Genomic DNA, 21619 nt, shown 5'->3' on the forward strand with positions numbered 1-21619 from the left:
TATTCCTGGTTGTATAGAGTAAACTTTGTCAAATTCTCCTACATCAAAGGATGCGGAAGGCCCTGACATTTCCTGAGTAATCAAGCAAAACTGACACTAAGGCCAGCATCACCTTGTCTGTATAATAGGCCCGCACAAGGCAGAGTCAGCGGATATTTGCTTTCAGTAAATGAACAAACACATCAGTTGTTTACCAATGGAAAAAGATCCTTATGTTTGATTTCTATTTCTAATTCAACTTTAAAATGTTCCTGGAAATGTAGCTAAGTAACCGAAATGTTGAATAACACAAACATTCACCATTGATGCCAAAAACAAACAGTCCCTCATATCGCAGTGATCCAAGAAGCCAGACATTTGATAGATGCAGTTGGAGGAGACATGGCTGGAAGACAGGGCTCATGTTCTGCTTCTGTGCCGTCCCTGCAATACTGGAGCACATCACTCCTCCAAAATGGTGCTGGGGAGACTAAGTATGATTCATGAAAGTTCAAGAGAAGTACGAGACACTACTTGTAGTTGAAGAGTGTGCTTGCAATCACTTATATGCCAAAGACATGAACAGAAATATCCATAGAGATGCTACTCAAAATATCCCCACACCAGAAAAAAATAATGCCTGTCAGCTTATACTTGGAGAAATAAAATGTGACATCTTCTACAATAGAAAAATCATCATTTAGTCTTTAAAAAGAATGAAATGCTAATTTCTGCTCCAACTCGGAAATTTAAAAACATCATGCTAAGTATTAAAAAAAAAAACCCACAAGTTATATGGTTCCATTTATATCAAACATCCAAGAATGCCAATGCATAAGGACCAAAACATAACTGTTCATCTGTGATTTGGGAAATGTTAGCAACTGATTGCATATAGACTAAAAGGAAATTTCGAGGTTAATAGATATATTCTAAAACTGGGTTACAATGGTGGTCTCCTATTTCCATAAATTTACTAAAGAGCAATGCTAAGTAACTATACAGTGAATGCAATCATGCTATATAAGTTACATCTCAATGTAAAGATGTTAAAAACAGATTTGAATAATGATGGGAACATTTTAAGAAATAACTATAAAATAAACAAAATCAAAACTATTTACCTACAAAATTATTTTAGTTTTACATTAATATTATAGTATGTTAAAAATGCTGTCCTTTATAAAAAATTCTTTAGTCTTTCTGGGGTGCTTATGATGTATTATATGGAGATGATAAAGATGACTCTCTCATGAACATTTGTTAAGTCAGTCAGCTGATAGAAATGACACATAGTAAGCATGAACTCATAGTGAAGGTCTAGAGATGTCACATCATTACATTGTAAATTGTGTGATACAGATTTTTTTTTGATGTCCTGTTTTTGTGATGGGAAAGCTGGCATTAATAATACTTTCCTAAATAGACAAAAATAAAGCTCATATTAAGAACAGCTACTTAAAAGGTTGTTAAAAATTACAAGCAAATAATTTTGAATATTGCATTATATATTAAGGGGACAACAATCTGCAAAGTGTGTTTTACTTTATTTTTAATTTTAAAGGAAAAACTAATCAATTTAAAATAATCACCATGGTATTCCTTTCTTTTTCACTTTCTCTACTAACTGAGCATCTTCTTTATCAATTATAGGATGAAGGGAAATGGCCACCTCTAGATGTAATAAAATTAGAAGGAGCAGAAATCGACATTGACAACAGCTTGGGAAAACCATTTGTTTTTAACTGCATGCCTCAGTCCAGAAGTAGATTATATTGCCTCTGTGCAACATCAAACCAAGAGATGAAAAGGTAATTCATTAATCTCCTGCCTCTGTTTTTACTTTCAGCAGGGGAATGTTTCAGAAGGAGTAGTCTTTCATATTCTTGGAAGCAGAAATGAGATAGAGAACCAAAATTATGGTAGGACCTGTTTGATTAAGTACAAGAAGTTTAAGATGTCATTATTTCTTTTTATTTCAATCAGAATTTCCAAAGAACACACACATACTCTGTTAATACTACTACTTAACTCTCCTTATTTTCTTTAAAAGACAAAAGCTCAATAATACCATAGCTCCTTAGTCATTTATAGCTGTCATTGCTAACAAATGGCCAGGTGGATATATTGTAAGATGGATAGTTATTGGTACAAAAATAATGATTCATGATATAGAACAGTACGCTACAGTGAAATGAGCTGACTGTATGAAGAGGGTAAAGTAATGGGGAGATGAGTGAGGGAGACTCTGATGATGTTAGATAAACACATAATCTACAAAGATGAGTGCTTTGGCATTCTGAGAAGGTAGCAAAAGGTTCTGACCATTGGAACACGTGTACGTCTCCTTGAGGGAACAGAGCTCACTGACCATTTTCAGTGAGCCAAGTGAAAATTGTAATGAAGGAACTGACAAGCTGAAGTGAGGGGTAAGACAGAGCACAGGACAGAAAGTTGATGGGAAAGGTAGCACATCAATCTATGTAGGCTTAAAGAATACCTCCTTCACCTTGCCCCAACGTTAAAGAGAGTACTAGTTCAGAAACATCTCAGGGGGAAAAGTATTCTGTCCCTTTTTGTTGGATATTGCATATTTAAGTAAAGGTAGGGTAAAGGACTACCAGGATACTATGATAGGCAGAGTATTTATTTATATTTTACATGCCTAGACACCATTTTAAAGTTTCTGTGGATTATTTGTATAATGAAAAGCCCATCTTTGGCTCCAAAACAAAATAAATGGGGAATGTCATGGAAGAGGGGGTGGAAAGACTGTAAGAGCCAGAAGACTGGAAGTTTGCTGTGTGACTGTGTTTCCTAGCAACATCAGAAGCAGCACCAACAAAGTCTCACCAACATGACTGTCCAAATGTGAGCTGAACAAGGATGACACCAATAGACATGCCAATGTGGATGTGGGAAGGACTGAGAGTCCTCAAACCTACACAAAAACTATAGGCAGCTAAAGAATGCTGAAAGTAGGAGAGTTAGTCTTCCTCGGGGAGAAATTGGTTGTCCAGTGCCAAACTGTAAGAACTAAAAACGTACATGTAACATTATGTAGACTACTGAACAGGTTAGATTTTGAAGTGTGTGTGTGTGTGTGTGTGTGTGTGTGTGTTGAAAAAAGGCTATGAATTTGAAAAAGAGCATGGAATGATATAAGGAGGGTTTGGAGGAAGAAAAGGGAGGGGAGAAATGTTATTAAATTATAATCTCAAAAGTAAAAATGTAAGTAAGACAAGATACCAACTAAAATGGTAGGGCACTTGTTCTTTTGAATACAAAATGAAAGTTGAAAAGTATCATAGGAGAAATCAGTTGAAAGCAGGTAGCAAGGGCTTGGAAATGTGGGAATGAATGGGTTAGGAATGGAAGATGGAGAAAAGAGAAGAAGAAAAGAGCAGAGGAAAGTACACTGGACACTGGGGAGAACAATGAACAGCGTGGTTTCATTGGAAGTTGGGGAGTTTGAAACAAAACTGGAAAAGGTTGGCAGGCAAGGATGGGGTCAATCTGCTGCTGCCAGGCTAAGGCATAAGACAAGAGCTCAGGCCTTCAGGTAGAACACCATAAGGTGTAGGCATAAGGTTATTGTGTGATTCAAATACTGATTTCTGTACCCCCCCTATCTGGTTGCAATCCTTCATCTGAGAATTTCCTGTCTAAATGTATAAACACTGCTCCCCAGTTGTCCGTGATAAAGCAGCTAATAGTTAATTGCTGAGTAAGGAAGAGAATAGGGCTGGACTTCCTGCCAGCCAGAGGAAGAGGAGCTAGAGAAGAAAGTAGGGGATTGAGCAATGGGCAAAGGTCTAAGAGACATCAGGAGAGGAGCTGGATCAGAAAAGCTACAAAGTGCAAGTATCTCTAGAATATATACTGGGAGGAAACCAGATTAGCATAGAGGGTTAAGAGTAGAGTAATCTGCTTTGATAGTCTGTAGGGCAGAGCCTTTCAGAGGCCCTCTGTGGCACGTTCCTAGGTTGTTTCCTGTTTTCTTCATCTTCTGATGTCCATCCTCTTTGCCTTTCAGGATGGGGATTGAGCGTTTTAGTCAGGGTCCTCTCTCTCTCTCTCTCTTTATGTTTTACAAAATTTTATTTGTTAGTTTTTTGAAATAATAAATCCATTCCTCAGGAAAGAATCTTTTTTTCTTTTTTTTTTTCATTTTTATTATTAGTTACATTTTATTAACTCTGTATCCCATCTGTATCCCACTCCCTCATTCTCTCCCAACCCCACCCTTTCTCCCTCATCTCCTCCCTGCCCTGATTGGGGAGGACCTTCTCCCCTTTCATCTGGCCCTGTTTTATCAGGTATCTTAAGGACTGGCTGCAAAGTCCTCCTCTGTGGCCTAGCAGGACTGCTCCTCCCTTGCAGGGTGGGGAGGTCAAAGAGCCTGCCATTGAGTTCCTGTCAGAAATAGTCCTTGTTCCCTTTACTCTAGGAAAATAATTGGTTACTGAGCTACCGCGAGCTTCATCTGAGCAGAGGTTCTAGGTTATATCCATACATGGTCCTTGGTTAGAGAAACAGTCTCAGAAAAGACCTCTGTGCCCAGATATATTTGGTCCTTGTGGAGCTCCTATCCTTTCCATGTCATACTAACTCCCCTTCTTTCATATGATTTCCTGTACTCTGCCGAAGGTTTGCTTATGAATCTTAGTATCTGCTTTGAAACACTGCTAGGTAGAGTCTTTCAGATGCCTCCTGGGGTAGACTCCTGTCATATGTTCAATGCACATCCCATTTGTCTTTCTAAGTGAGGATTGATCATCTTACCCTGTGTCCACTTTCTTGTTTATCTTCTTTAGATGTATAGATTTCATTATGTTTTATCATATCTTATAGGTATATATAAGCGAGTATATACCTATATACCGTGTTTGTCTTTCTCCTTCTGGGATACTTCACTCAGAATGATCTTTTCTAGATCCCACCATTTGCCTGCAAATTTCATAATTTCCTCTTTTTTGATTGCTGAGTAGTATTCCATTGTGTAAATGTACCACAATTTCTCTATCCATTCCTCTGTTGATGGACATCTGGGTTGTTTCCAGGTTCTGGCTATTACAAATAAAGCTGATACAAACATGGTTGAGCAAATGTCCTTGTTGTGTACTTGAGAAAATTTTGGGTATATACATAGCAGTGGTACAGCTGAGTCTTGAAGCACTATTCCTTATTGTCTGAGAAAGCACCAGATTGACTTCCAAAGTGGTTTTACCAGTTTACATTCCCACCAGCAATGGAGGAGGGTTCCCCTTTCTCCACAACCTCTCCAGCATGTGTTGTCACTTGAGATTTTCATCTTGGCCATTCTGATGGGTGTAAGATGAAATCTCAGGGTCGTTTTGATTTGCATTTCCCTAATGGCTAATGAGGTTGGCATTTCTTTAGGTGTTTCTCTGCCATTCGATATTCCTCCATCAACAATTCTCTGGTTAACTCTGTTCCCCATTTTTTAATTGGATTACTTGGTTTGTTGCTTTTCAGCTTCTTTAGTTCTTAATATATACTGGATATTAGCCCTCTGTCAGATAAAGGGTTGGTGAAGATTCTTTCCCAATCTATAGGCAGTCGTTTTGTTTTTATGACAGTGTCCTTTGCTTTACAGAAGCTTTTCAGTTTCATGAGGTCCCATTTATTGATTGTTGCTCTTAGAGCCTGTGCTGTTGGTGTTCTGTTCAGAAAGTTGTCTCCTGTGCCAATGAGTTCCAGGCTGTTCCCCACTTTTTCTTCTAACCAATTTAGAGCATCTGGTTTTGTGTTGAGGTCTTTGATCCACTTGGACTTTAGTTTTGTGCAGTTTCTTTAGTTTTGATTAGTTTCTTTAGATGTACAGATTTTAGTAGGTTTATCCTATGTTATATGTCTATATGATTGAGTATATACCCTGTGTGTCTTTCTGCTTCTGGCTGCAGACTATCAAAGCAGATGCTGAGACTTATGGCCAATTGTTGGGCAGAGTGCATGGAATCTTATGTAATAAGTGGGAAATAGTAAGAGCTGGAGAGGACAGGAACTCCATAAGGAGAGCAACAGAACCAGAAAAATTGAACACACGGGTCTTCCCAGAGACTCATACTCCAACCAAGTACCAGGCATGGAGATAACATAGAACTCCTTCACAGATATAGCCCATGGCAGTTTAGTGTCCAAGTGGGTTACATAGTAATGGGAAGAGGGACTGCCTCTGACATAATCTGATTGGCCTGCTCTTTGATCACCTCCCCCTGAGGGGGTAGCAGCCTTACTAGGCCACAGACGATGACAATGCAGCCACCCTGATGTGATCTGATAGACTAAGATCAGAAGGAAGAAGAGGAGGACCTTCCCTATCAGTGGACTTGGGGAGGGGCATGCATGAAGAAGGGGGAGGGAGGGTGAGACCGGGAGGGGAGGAAGGAGGGACTTATGGTGGCATACAAAGTGAATAAACTGTAATAAATAAAATAAAATAAGAGTAGAATAATAACTGCTCAATGATTGTGTTTTGGACTTTATTATTAAACAAATATAAAAGAGTTTTAATTATTTGTGTGATAGCTGGGTTAAGAGAGAAACTGAGAAACAAACAGTTTTATAAAAATAATTCTAACAACAAGGCATACTAATGAAGCCAGTGTCTAAAGAATACACAGAAAGGACTTAAGACAATGACCATTTGCTAGTAATGCCATATTTTAGAAGTCAGTGCTTTATAGTTAGTATAAGCATGCCATTGTTAACAATTTCCAAACCTTAGAAATAATGAATTAACTTTCTCTTGGGCACTGGTCAATTGATGTAGTGAGAGATAACACAAATTTCACTTTAGATATACATTATGAATAAGGTTTTGCCACACTTTACATTTGCAAATGTGTTACCTTCACTCAGGAGTGGTGAAATATACCTGAGGCTCAGGACTGCTCTGCCTGAAGGGCATGTTAAGCAAGAGCAAGCTTCTCTGTGTGACACTCCACAGCTCCCAGTGAATTGCCCTTTCCTTTTACTGTCTTTCAGGTGGCTTGAGGCAATGCACAAAGCAGCCCATCCTATCCACCAGGTAAGGTTTTCTCTGTCCTGGTCTGCTTTCAGTTTGTGTTTTCTTACAGAAGAGGAAGGAACAAGATAGATGTCATGCCACCCAGTCTGGGACATCTTAGATCTATTCTAAGTGCTGGGAAAAGGAATGGCATCAATTGTGGTTTTGCTCAGATCTGAGAGGGGAGCTTTCAATCCCGCTGTTCTTTTTATTTTCATGAGTTTGTATGAGATTCCTTCCAACAGGACTTTAGATGGAGTCACAAAGTGAGGTGTAATTTCTGATTCACACAGAGCCATGCTCACTGCATTGTCCACCAAGGTGATAAACTAATGTTGCTGTTAGGATGCCCCCTCTGTCTCGGGGTGTACAGTAATCCGTTCATGTCTGTTCCATAGACACGTTAGCCACTTGGCACTATTCTTCCACATCCATGGTCTCCAACTTTGGAGCAACATCATTCTATTAGATTTTTACATATAAAATGTCAGGTGCCTTCATTATATCATCAGGCAAACCATTCATCACCTCAGACCCTAAGGCATGAGGCAGCCCTCTTTCTGAGTTTGTGCCATAACATTTGGGGAACACTATCTTAATTCACAACTGTCTCACTTTTACAGTGTGTATGTGATTTGTCATGAAGTTATAGATTTTATTTGATGTGATCATTCCTTCATAAGAAGGCACGCACTTATTACCGTCTTCGCACATTCAAGTTTATACATTAGCAAACATTCAGGGTGGAGTTTGGAGGTCCTTGCCTTGTAACTGGCCTTTCAGAGCAGTCATGAGCACTGTCACATAATAAACAGCAGGACTTGGTGTTTCATTTTACCTGGAATACAACAGTCCACACAATCACCAATGCACCACCCTAATGAGCCTGGGTACTTTTAGGAGGTGTCTATTCTGCTAATGCACTCAGAGTGTCTGCAGCAAGTGAAAAAAAAAAAGTGAACAGCCAAACTCCCAGCAGGCTCCCACTTCACAGCACTGAATACAGCAAGCTCTGCATCCTGCTATCTTTTCACTGCCTTGTTAAAACGAAAGGGCAAAACCAAAACCGAACAAAGAGAACCTGGCAAGCACAGGCTAGTTCTGATGAAGAGATAAAGCGCAGTGCTCCTGGCCGTGGGTCAGAGTTCTCAGAAAGAGCCTGTTTCCCAGGCCTGTGGACTGAGGGCTGCCCTCCAGGTTAGAGGACCTCCATTTATCATCAGCCTTCCACTTCAGTGACCGTGAGAGCCCAAGGCTGGAGCTGGCCTGGAGCATTTAACTCGTTCTTTTGCACAAGTAGGGGTTCACATAAAGAAAGGCATGAGCCAGAGGCTGCTATTATTCATAGTGGACATACCAGAGACTGGGCCTTGGAGCACAATCCCTGTGATGTGAGAAACGGCACATCAGGGCATTAATAACTCTGGTGAGGTACCTATTCCCATTGGCTCTCTATGCCCAATCTCCTGTTTTTTGGCTGATACTCTTTTGATTTCTTCAGAATATAAGAGAAGAGGGAGTTCTCTACATGCAAAGGCTAAATCTGGCTATTACTCAAGCAGTGAGGTTATATTAGCACTAGAAAAATTTAGGATAGCGGCTGCTAAAGTCACACAACTTGCTCCCATGTCATTGCTGTGTGGGTGGAAGGTGTCTCGGTGCAGGGTGGCCACTTACGTGTCCTTGCACTACGCCTGCAGAGCCACGTCTGGGAAGATGTCACACTGCACAACAGTAGCCTCCCACCCCTTGCGATCACACAGCCCGAATGCCTGGGCCTCCTGCATCAGCTGGAGAGAAGCACAGATTCGTGGATCCAGCACTACTGCATCCTCAAGGATGGCTGCTTGTATTTCTATGCTAGCATTCGCTCCACCCAGGCATCAGGTAAGGAGCCAATGTCACTTGGAATGACTGTAATTACAATAGCAAGAAGTACACCACTAGCCCCACGGAACCTTTGCAAACTCCTGTGTGATTCTTTCACCTGAGTCAGCCCATGGATACTCCACAGGAGAGGTGCTGTTGCTCCACCACTGTTCTACTTGTCGATTACAAATGCAGTTGCACAGTCCACTCAGAACAATGGCTAGCGAGTGGAGAAATAAGCAGTCTACTGAGATCCGAAGAGCCACGCTAGCCCCGAAGCCTGAAGCCTTAATGTCTCACACTTGCTCTCTAGAAGTTAAAACATAAACAACCTCATTCCTTCGGTCACTAATGGCTTTCAAAAGGAACGCCAGTTATTTTCTTAGGTTGAAATGTCCTTTTTTCCTCAGAGTATGCCTAATTTGGATGTTGGCAGTCTGATTTTCATGGTCAGTTTGCTCAACTTCCCACAATTTTCTTTCCTTCCTCATAAAAATGGAAAGAGCCGCTGACTGATATACAAGAATGCTGGGAAGACCGAGACGTTGTTATCCTGGGGTAGAGCTGTCTAACCTGGATGTTCCGGGGGCCCTGCAGGCCTCCGCAGGAAGGTTTGTGATGGGTGAAACAGCTTTATCTTAACCCCATGAAACAGGGCTTCTTGGGCTCCCACTCCCCAAGGTATCTGTGCTGGTTAGTTTTTTGGTCAACTTTACACAAGCTCAAGTCTTCTAGAAAGGAACCTTAATTGAGAAAATCTCTATGTTTTGAGAAAAGCTCTATGTTTGTTTAGTGGTCTGAGTATAAAAAGCTACTCTCATATACATTATATTCATTTATCATAAATTTATTTTGCATTCATATGATGTTATATATATATACTATTTAAAAGATAGATATATACAGATTATATAATAATAAAATAATTATATCTGAAATCTACAGAAGAGCTTTCTTACATTTTAAAAAATGTTATTTAATTATTTATTTCAAATTTTAATTGAAATGTAATTATATGACTTCCCCCTTTCTTCTTCTCCTTCCAACCCCTCCACGACCCTCTCACTCCCTCTCAAATTCATGGCTTTTTCTTCTTTAATTATATACGTATACTAAGCCTATTTAGTGTTTCTTGTGTATATATGTGGGTATGTAGGTGTGCAAACAAAAGAGAGAGAGAGAGAGAGAGAAAGAGAGATTTCAGGACTGACCACTTAGTAGTGAATGACCAATTATGCTTTCATTTGAGGTGAAGACTAATTATTTTCTCTCATCAGTCTTTAGTTGCTTTAGTTCAGTTCAGTTTGCCAACATCTCTAGTTCCTTGTCTAGCTGTAGGATTCCCCATTTCACATTAGTATGTCTTTCAGTACTATCACCAGATCCTATTTAGGCAGCCATGTAGTTGAGGTATCACGGGTGAGACTTCCCTGTCATTTCAGGGAGACACGGTCTCACAGAAGAAGCCCAGGTCCTCTAGCTATTAAAATCTTTCTCAGATGTAGCCCATGTCAGCTCAGTATCCAAGTGGGTTCCCTAGTAAGGGAAAGAGGGCTTGTCTCTGACATGAACTCAGTGGCTGGCTCTTTAACAACCTCCCCCCGCCCCCGAGGGAGGAGCAGCCTTGCCAGGACACAAAGGAGGACAATGCAGCCAGTCCTGATGAGACCTGATAAGCTAATGTTGGATGGAAAGGGAGGTCTTGGTGGACTTGGAGAGGGGCATGGGAGAATATGAGGGAGGGAGGGTGGTATTGCGAGGGAATAAGGGAGGGGGTTACAGCTAGAATGCAAAGCAAATAAAATGTAATTAATGTAAAAAATTAAAATTTAATTTAAAAAAATCTTTCTGCTCTTTCCTCCATGATGTTCCCTAAGCCTCAGGTGTAGGAGTTATGTTGTAGAGGTATCTATTGGAACCGGGCACCCCATGGTCAATTATTCTCTGAATTTTGACAAGTTGTGGTTTTCACTCTGCTGCCAAGACACTCTTTTTGTTTTTGTTTTTGCTTTGTTTTGTTTTGTTTTATGAAGGACAAGAGCCCCACTTACCTGTGGGTATAAGTTTTAGAGTGCAATTGGTAATTATACTAGTTTATAAAGTGGCAATAGGAGGATCACTTCTAAGACCCATGATAACAGTACCCTAAGGAGTTGGCCGGGTTTCCAGTATGAGACAGGATTTCCCTCCTGTTGTGCAGGCTTTAACTCCAATTAGAGTGCTGTGGCATGAGCGCCACTATTGTAGCTTTAGGTACCTTTTGACATACTTGTCATTGTTTTGCTTCTTAGGTGTCACAACTGGGTAGGACTATTGATTGACTCCCTCCATTGGCAACTTACATAGCATCTTCTGGTACCATAAAAGCTAGTCTTTGGAGAGGGAGCTTTCAGGTCAGATTGAGCTCAAATACTTTCTCCATATCACATGGTATTTTCAACAATAAAGACTTACCTTCAATTTCTGAAAGGAAACCAAGGGCAAGAGCAATAGCTTATATTGTTTGGGGAGTCTCTTGAAAGTCCCTAACCAACTACTCAAGAAAGAGGTTTATCATGCCCGGTGCTGAGGTCTTTTTGTTAGACACTCTATGGTTCTCAGAAGGAGCATTACCATCTAAAGTGTTATAACTTCATTGTCTTAGTTGGAGTCTTTTATTGCTATGATGAAACACCAGGATGAAAAGCAAGTTGGAGAGAAAAAGCTTCATTTGTATTACTTTCATATAACTGTTCATCATTGAAGGAAGTCAGGAGAGGAACTCAAACAGAGCAGGAACCTGGAGGCAGAAGCTAATGCAGAGGCTGTGAAGGCATGCTGCTTACAGGCTTGTTCAGCCTACTTTCTTATACAAGCCAGGACTACAAACCAAGGAATGACACCACCGCAATGGGCTGGGCCCTCCTGTAGCAATCACTAATTAAGAGAATGCCCTTCAGACTTACCTACAGCCCAATTTTTGGAGGCATTTTCTTAATTGAGGTTCCCTCCTTTCAGATGACTTTAGTTTATGTCTAGTTGACATAAAAGTATCCAGCACATTCATTAAACAAATATATGCATACATACATATCACATACACTTATATATATTAGATGTAATTTTAGATAAATATCCAGTAATATGATTCATTAAGACCTTAAAAAGGTCTTCAGTAGTATTTATCCTTCCTTTCCATCTTTCTGTATTTATCTCCCTCCTACCCACCAGTTAAATCTGCCCCATTTTCCCTTTCTCTTACAATTTTTTTTAATAAAACCAACTAGTATTGTCATATTTCTGCTTGAAATGCCTGTTATGTGAATGACCATTCAACAATTAGCTGTAGTGTGAATGTGGAACCTGAATGATTTGGTTTCTATTTTTAGCGTTAATGCTCATGCCGAGCTAATACCAGCAGACACGCCAAAGGGGAAGAAAGGCTTTAGTGACAGCTCCAACTGTCTTGGATGTTTAAATAGATAGAAAGGCAGCTCACTTCACTCCATGGCCCATTTTCTACCATTTGGAATGAACAGTGGAAATACTCTCCTCTTAATCACAGCAAAGATTCTTTTGACCTGGCCCAGATGAACATGTAGCTATGAAGAGATAAATGGCCTCTTTCAGAACTAATAGAGAAGGCTGTTCCTGTGCAGCCTACACCTTCCAACGTTAACAGCTGATAATAGAATAAGAAGCAAGGGAAACAAAACAATCCAAACTACAGATTCATCATTAGAATCTGTAGACATAGGATATTGTTTTAAAATATTAATATTTTTACCAAGTCGTTCAAAGTAATTTTCAAGAGATTGCTTCTATAGATATAAATAAAGGGAGAGCTTAGGTCTAAATTCATATTTTTCTCCAAACTCAGAAAAAAAATTTTAAATATTTCCATACTAAGACTCATAACCAAACCTTTGGCAGAGTGCAGGGAACCATATGAAAGAAGGGGGAGTTTGTATAACGTGGAAAGGATAGGAGCTCTACGAGGACCAAATATATCTGGGCACAGGGTCTTTTCTGAGACTGACATTCAACCAAGGACCATGTATGAATGTAACCTAGAACCTCTGCTCGGATGTAGCCCGTGGTAGCTCAGTAACCAATTGGTTTCCCATAGTAAGGGGAACAAGGACTATTTCTGACAGGAACTCAATGACTGGCTCTTTGGCCTCCCCACCCCCCAAGGGAGGAGCAGTCCTGTTAGGCCACAGAGGAGAGCTTTGCAGCCAGTCCTGAAGATACCTGATAAAACAGGGTCAGATGAAAGGGGAGGAGGTCCTCCGCATTCAGTGGACTTGGAAAGGGGCAGGGAGTTGATGAGGGAGGGAGGGAAGGTTTGGAAGGGAATGAGGGAGGGGAATACAGCTGGGATACAGAGTTAATAAAATGTAACTAATAAAAAAAAAAGAAAGAAAGAAAAAATAAGCTCACGGCTCTTTTCAAATTCCAAAGATGCAGTAGTGGCTCACTTGCCTCGGCAGGAACCAAGAACTCTCTGATTCAAATTAAACTCTGCTCGACCAGAGAGGTCCCATCTCTGCGACGGGAAACTAGGTAACTACTCAGGGCTAGTGAGGAGGTTAGAGGAGGAGCCTCTACAAACTCGATAATCCCTAACAGCAATCTACAGACATTTGTCCTTTGTGCTAGTCAGGATTCTCTAGAGGAACAGAATTTTCATAATTATGTATGTATGTAATTACATTTATATAATTCCATAATTATATATGGCATTTATTAGAGTGGCTCCCAGGCTGTGGTACAGAAATGGATGTCTACCAATAGAAAGTATAAGAATCCAGTAGCTGTTCAGCCCACAAGGCTGGATGTCTCAGCTGGCCTTCAGTATATGCCAGAAGCTGGAAGAAGTAGGTGCTAAGAAGGAATAAACTTAGGGGCAAGCAGGCAAAAATCAAAAGCTTTCTTCTATGCCCCTTATATAGGTTACAAGCAAATGGTGTGGTCAACATTAAAAAGGATCTTTCCAGTAAAAAAAGATCAGGATTAAAGGTGGATTCTCCCACTTCAATGAATTTAACTAAGAAAATACATCCCTCATAGGGCTGCCCAGCTTCTTGGGTTTTATTTAATTTCAGATGTAGCAAGAGTAGGAATCACATTTCTACCCCTTGTCAATTTGACACACAATCATATCTCCTTATCTGCCTAATTTCCAAATGAAAACACTACCCAGGTCATAATTATACCATACATTATATAACTACCCCGTATTACAAAAGATATATATATATATATATATATATATATATCCAAATACAAATGAGTCATATATATTTAACTAGGTCATAATTATGCCTAACATGATATAACTATCTCATGTACAACTGCAAATGAATTATAATTTTCAGAATAAGTCGAAATGTCCCTTGAGGGACATTGTGTTAATATCCCAAAACCTAAATATGATAATTACTAATATTCTCTTAATTGATGTTACAATACATGATAAATAGGAAAGAAAACACAAATATCTGCACAAACACATTCTTAACAAAGTATGACAGAAACACTCATGTTAATTATATCTTTGTTTGTGCAGTTGATCCCATGGCCTTAGCTGATATTTATAACAACCTTCCTCTACTACCCATTCTGTATTTCCTCCACTGTCAGCAAGCACTTCAGCAGGCCTTGGTTCTCTTCCTGGAAAAGTGACCCGTACCAATATAATGAATATAAATCAAAAGGGTTTTATTGACTGGCTTACACAGAACAGTCTGGAGAGTCCAGCTGTGGCTCCTTCACCCTGGGGAGGCTGAGAGTCCAGCAGCTGCTCAGCCAGTGAGACTGGACCCTTCTTCAGTCCCAGTCCACTGCTGGAGGCCTGGAAGACTCCTGAGTGCCACTGGTCTTCAGTCCATACCGGAAGGCTGAAAAAGCTAGTTTCTGATGTCCATGAAAACGACAGCAGAAGCATCAGTACCAGCAGCAATTCACCATCAAGTGGTGAATTATATATATATATATATATATATATATATATATATATATATATATATCACTCACAAAAACACATACTAATTAATAAATAAATTTATTTTTTAAATTTCAAAACATGGTATATCACAATGTTTCACAAAACTTTCACTCAATTATATGAAAACATGCAATATATTCCTTTATTAGACCTCTTGATCACAACCAAAATAATTGGAACAATACCGACATGCCAAATCCTTTAATCTCTGCATACATGCCTGCTCCAATGGTGATTTCTATGTCATAGTCTTAGAATAAGGCATATAAAGCTAGCCACTGCTTTTGGATTACCATGGTAACACTTGTTGTTCCATGCTTGACACAAGGCTGCTGTGATCACATGCTCTCCCCTGACTTAGCATCTGAGTTTCTGTACTGTCTTACATAGTCTAACTAGTTTAGTACACTAATTCTTCTTTATAGCCGGGAGACTTGATATAATATTACCTGTTCCTGAATGTAGCTGTATTTTTATTGGCATGGCATTAGCCACAGCACTGAAAACATCCTGAAGACAACAAGAAGTCAGAGCAGAGAAAAGAATAAAATGAGCAGGGAAAGCGAGCTATAGAGAACAGTGTAGCCCTGGTTTCCAGTAAGAACCATATTAGGCCCTAACTCCACATGTCCAGTTCAGCTGGGTACATATGCCTTTAGTGTGCAATGGGGTAATTGGAGAGATGGCCGCTCAGTTCCCGGAAGGCTGTCTTTGCCTAAGTGTCAAGAGACGTATTTGTCCTTTAGCAAAATGTACTACTGGCTCTCATGTGCCTGCTAATATTAAGAATATTTCAGAAGCCCCTTGGTCAAAGGCCTTTACATAAGGCTGAAAGTTCTTGTCTTTCCACATTCCCTTTTATTTCTCCCCAGCAAAAGCTAGAAATAACAAATTATGACTGTCGACTGTTGTGTGTTACTAAATCACTCCAAGGTTTGTGAACATTTCTCAGAAAGATTACTTTACAGTATTACAGTAAATAGGGCACACAATGGTTGCACAGCTCTCTCAGCTAAGGTTGGACTGGGCTGACAATTACTGTTACTAACATAACAAAGGGGCACGGACCCGGTGAAATCTCCTTAAATAAGGTTCTGAGGGTTCACTGCCACACATGCCCTGCAAGTGTCTAAGAAAATGGCTACAAGGCTTGGTTGTTTGCACCTACCAAAATGTTGGTTTTTTTTTTTTTTTTTTTGCATTATTTTATTTTTGTTTATCTATTTGTTTTTCTATCTATACATGTATATTATCCATTCTGGATACACATTTTGTGGCGGTCTGAATGAAATGTGTCCCCTAAATCTCAGGCCTTTGAATACTTGGTCTCTGTTGCTTCTGTGTTAGGCATGGTTAGGAGGTGTGGCCTTGCTGGAGGAAATATATCACTGGAGGGAGGCTTTGGGTTTCAGAGGCTATTACTATTCCCAATTATCTCTCTGTTTCCTGTTTGTGGTTCAAGGTATAAGCTCTTAGCTTTCTGCTCCAACCACGTGGGTCAGTCTGCTCTCCCCACTGCTATGGAGCAGGACCTTCTGGAACCAAAAAAATAAATAAATAAACAAACAAACAAATAAATAAATAAATTCTTTATCCTATGAGTTGACATGTGCTGGCATACTTTTTTAAAAAACTTTTATTTACATTTTTTATATCTCTTTCTCCCTACTCTGTCTCAATCCCTTCCAATGCCTTAATGCCAGGTAGGAGAGAGAAAGGGTTAGTGGGAGAGGGGGTGCAGTTCTCTTAGCTACTTCCTGCTGGTTAGGGTCATCAGGTTTCTTAGAGCCAGTCCAATCCTTGTTTCAGGAGGTTCCAGATTCTTGGCTCACTGCATCAACAGCAGCAGCAGCCTTATTCTTTCTCGGGGCTCCTCCACACTCACTGGACTTTGGCATTTATTCTTTCTCCAGAGTCCTGAGATTTAAACTATCTGCAGCTGACAAAGAGCTCCTCTCAGAACCCACGAGAGACAAATAGTCTGATGTTATGGACCATCTGAATCAGTCCCACATCCCACACCTGGGATTAGAACAAAAACATGTTTATATGCACAACAGACATGGTCATGGTATTTTATCATAGCAATAGAAAAACAAGTAAAACAGAGTTCGATCTTTTTCATCCTCCTCCCTCCACACCAACCCACCTGCCTTTCCTCCAAGTCCCCATCACACAAAAGTTGTTTTTGCTTTGGTGACCTGCTGATGTTATCCAGCTTTGTCCCCATGGCAGGGGTGTGGAGCCATCAACTGGAATGTGTAATGGAAGACAAGGACTTCCCCTCGCAGAGCAAGTCTTAGCAGTCATCAGTTAGTGAACACGGAGATAAAATGTGCTAGGTCCACATAGTGAAACATCATGCTTCCATTAAAAGGAATAAAGCAGTAGTGTGTAACATGATACATAATATAGACGAGCCCTGAAAACATGCTAAGTGAAAGAGAGTAAACATAGAAGAAAGAGTGTGTGCTGTGTACTTGCTTTTCTATTAGGTGCTGTAGGAAAAAGAGCAAATACATAGACTGAGAGTAGGCAGGGGTTACCAACAGCTGGGCTGGCACCTCAGATAAGGAGTGACTGTTTTGGGGCGGTGTTTCTTTCTGACACAAGCAAAGTAAGGCTTTCACAAGTAAAATAAGACCATTGGTCTGCCCCTTCCACGTGGGAAGCTTATGATGAGTCAGTGATACTGAACTAAGCTTTTTCCTATCCCGTCCAGCCCTCATCTATCAGCTTGTCTAAAAGAATAGTATCATCCTGTTGGTAAACACCACATCACTGAGGCCAATAAAGGTAGAACAAATCTGTTCATTTCTGAATGTTTTCTTATGAGTTCCAAAATGGACTCTTTTCAAATGAAAATAAGAATGGAAATTTTTTATTAAATTTTTATTTTTTTATAGTAATTACTTTGTATTCCAGCTGTAGCCCCCTCCCTCATCTCCTTCTTGCCCCTCTCTAAGTCCTCTGATAGGGGAGGTCCTCCTCTCCTTCCTTCTGACCCTAGCTTATCAGGTAAGAATGGAAATTTAATATCACCTTTTACATCCTCCATAAAAATAAAAAATGAAAAAGCAGCCCCTCCCTAATTTCTAAAGTTTAAAACCCTTCATTCTGATTAAAATAAAAATACCCATCTTCCTTACAGGGCCTATAGTAAGTATGACTTACCGGAAGTGAGTCAACCCTACCAAATTCTCCCTTCCATCTTTCCATGTCATCATTGCAGATGCCCTCAAGAGCAGTGTGTTTCCTTGTTTGCTTTTTGTGCTCGCTGCTAGAGCTGCTATGGGATGAGAGCAAGGCTACAGAGACGTGAATCCCTAAACATCCCGTCAGTACTATTACTATGGTATGTCTCTGCATTCGACTGGGCTACATTGGAGCAGAAGAAACACAAGAGTTTTGATCTCCAAGACCAAGATCCTCAGTAACCTCAAAAGAGGAACTAAATTCAGACCAACCAGGTCCTTGGATTTAAAGGACCATGAGAGGAGAATTGCTTTTTATAATTAGTCATCTGTTCTCATTGCTAAGTCAAATTGGCATTTTTGCATCACCCTGTGGGTTCATATTTTAACCGGGACTCTGCCCCAAGAAACACTATTTAATTTCTTTCTTATATACTATTACAGCTGCTCCTCTTTGATAATGAAAATTTTATTTCAAACCTATGTGCTTCTGGTAAAGAAGCTTCTCCAGGCGCAGAGCTTGAAAAGAAATACTGATCATTTACAAATGGAACAAAGAAGTTTGAAATCTGCTACCAGTCTTGCTGCTGGACATAATCAGTGTGTGCTCTTTTGAAGTTCGTTTCTCCACCTGTGACTATACATCTGGAAAAGCAGTCCTTTCCCACATAGAATTTTAACACCTTTTCTGACACCTTTTCCTCCGTACTTTCCCTACTCTCACTTGTCCCGCTTCTTTGCTTTCACCCTGTGCAGGTGGCCTGTATCTTCAGGGATACAGGGTGACTGAACAGACCCACGGCTTTGAGCAATCAGTAATTGAACTCAGACCTTCATCAGAAGAGTTCAAGACCTTCTATTTCTGTGCGGAAAATAAAACGGAAAATCAGCGGTAAGCCAAGACCTCCCCTTCCTCCATCTGTCAGCTTTGATAAACAAACCCATCTCCTTCCGACTCCACTCCTTAAGGGAAATTCGTCCTTTCTTTGTAAACTTCATACTTATTATTCTCCAGGGTTATTTTTTTTCTTTTATCCCTTCTTCAGTGGCTTCTCTAGAGATACTTTTTCCCCTCAAATGAAGACATAGTAAGCTAAATTCCTGCCAAGACAGTGGGTAATTCTGGCTTTAATATTAAAACACACACACACACACACACACACACACAAATTTACAATTTGTAAACAATCCATAGATTTTTAAATTATATTTAGCATATCTTAGTTGTGTAAAACAGATTTGTCATTTGATCTGTTTTCACATAGCTTGCATTGATTTATCCATTTATATTTGGTTGATTGCTTCATTATAAGCCACTGAAGAACATAAAAGTGACTTAATCTGTGGTGTAGTCAATCATGGGCTGACATTCACAAACAACCATTTCATTCAAATGGTTCTGAAACACAAGAGTGGTGACGTTTCTAGACACAGTACAGTGAGGAAAGAGGTACTCAGTATCAACCAAGTGTTCCCAGGATGCCAATGTCCTTTCTATCCTGCCTGACTTTTACCTGCATCACAATAATCACATGCCCCAGGCCTTTTATTACAACTACAGGATCCCATAAGAAAATTTCTTAGTTAAGCTACTGGATGGACCTGATAGAACTTTAAAGAGGCATTTATAACAAATTGTGTGTTAAACACAAATACACTGCCCCAGGACTTCTTAGGTGGAGTTCTTCTCAATAATTTCTGGAAGTTATTGTTAAAAAACAATAAAATAAGGAAATAAACCGACTCTAAGGGAGATATCTCAAAAAGTGGAATTTTAGGGATCTCCCTCACTTGGGCAAAAGGTTAGGGATCCTCATCTGCCTTGTGTAAACATTACTCCTGTCTCTCCTTTGAAGGAAGTACTAAAATAGAAGTCAGGTGTGCTACTGCTGGGTGTGTTGCCATGACTCTCTTCCTGGACAGCTGGCAAACAGATAATGACAGTAAGCCTCCAGTTAGCACACTGGAGCAAGGGTCACCGACACTGATCTAAGTCCCATCCGATAAAACCTACTGCTTTCTCTGTTACAGCAGGCTAACCAGTTGGGGCTGACTGGTTAGCCATAACCAGTCAGAGCTGTACAAAGCAATATTGAGCCACCGGAGAAATATTTCAAAGCATAACTGTGGAAAGTTAAAAAAAAATAGAACTTAGAGCTACAGGTTATTCCGATAACCCCTAAAGTTTAGAAACAGATATAACTATAGTCTACACCCAGAGACCCACAAATTCATTTTGGGGTCTCTGAGAAAGCCTGTTGGAAATATTCTTGGGTAACCATTTCTGGTTGTTATTTCTGGTAGTCTAGTAACAGCATCTGCGCTTAGAAACAATGTTTCATAAAACATTGTTCAAGAAAATGAAAGCAAAAGAAAAGAGAATTAACTACAAGGGTCTGGGGTTTCTTTAACAAAGAAATATTTCTTTAACAAAGAAATTTTTTGTCAATATGGCAATATTTATTACATTTGTGATCTCCAGAGCTTAAAGTTAAATTAAATCAACGAAAACACTTCGAAATTTTAAAGGTTTATATTCCATTGATCACTATTTATTACCATCTCCCTCTCATCTATGCCCCTCACTTTCATTGCTGAGCCATCTCTACATTTCACCTTCTCGTTCAACCTGAAATCCATAGAGCATGTTTTTCCCATTAATTCCAAACTAAATAACTGAGAGAAACAATTAGAAAATAAATTAAAGAATGTTGTCACATTTTACCTCCCTAGAGCCTGACAGGCTTAATGATCTGTTCTGTGATTTCTTTTTCTTGCAGCTGGATTACAGCTTTGAAAACATCTATCAAAAAATGGCTTCCTTTGGACCAAGCTATTCAAGAGTTCATGAATCGACCTCTGGAGGAGACCAGAATGTGAAAGAAAGTCTAATTAAAAAGATAGATTCCACAAGGCTGTTTCCAGCTTGAGGAAAGAAATGAAACATTTCCCAATATTCTGAAACACAGTTTTTCAAGTGGATCTACTCCTTATGTATTAAAACTTGGAGCAACCTTCTGGTATCAGTGTTCAAGTACTGTACTTATGTCACAGCCTAGGCTGCTTTCATTTGCAGCAGCGTGCCCTAGGCCCCTACCTCTGACTCTTAAAACCATAAACGAACATGTATTTGTCTCATTTTGTCTTTTATATTCTTTGCTAAAAGCTTCATTCAGAACTTTGGCCATAAGCTTCAGAGGACATCTTGGGGCCGTGATGCAGGACAAACTAAAATCATGGAAATGATATTTCTGACCAGATAAAAAGGTATTTCAGCCAGAGGTCATCTTGTTAGGCTCTCTTATGAGGAACACTGCCCCAGGACTTCTTACGTGGAGTTCTTCTCAATAATTTCTGGATGTTATTGTTAAAAAAACAATAAAATAAGGAAATAAACCGACTGTAAGGGAGACATCTCAAAGACATGGATCTGATCCACCATATGAATTTCTACAAAATCAAATCATATAAAAAACTCACTGCTCTAGACCTAGAAAGCAAAATTTGAAGAAAGTAAAAAAAAAAAAAAAAAAAAAAAAAGGCCTTGGCTCTTTT

The 21619-nt window shown here is 39.7% G+C and overlaps 1 protein-coding gene across 1 annotated transcript in view; it reads left to right on the plus strand.

Annotated features, from left to right (window-relative positions):
• LOC129692139 (uncharacterized) overlaps nt 1-20944 on the plus strand; it is a 118123-nt gene extending 97179 nt beyond the window's left edge. The window contains exons 8-12 of the mRNA XM_055628381.1: nt 1633-1790; nt 6991-7033; nt 8713-8899; nt 18821-18956; nt 20845-20944. Of these exons, the coding sequence (XP_055484356.1) occupies nt 1633-1790; nt 6991-7033; nt 8713-8899; nt 18821-18956; nt 20845-20944 (624 nt within the window). The remainder of the gene's footprint in view (nt 1-1632; nt 1791-6990; nt 7034-8712; nt 8900-18820; nt 18957-20844) is intronic.
• Nucleotides 20945-21619: the final 675 nt, after the last annotated feature.

The sequence above is a fragment of the Psammomys obesus genome, unplaced genomic scaffold, assembly GCF_907164565.1.
Source record: "Psammomys obesus unplaced genomic scaffold, mPsaObe1.curated_primary_1811, whole genome shotgun sequence".
Lineage (NCBI taxonomy): Eukaryota > Metazoa > Chordata > Mammalia > Rodentia > Muridae > Psammomys > Psammomys obesus.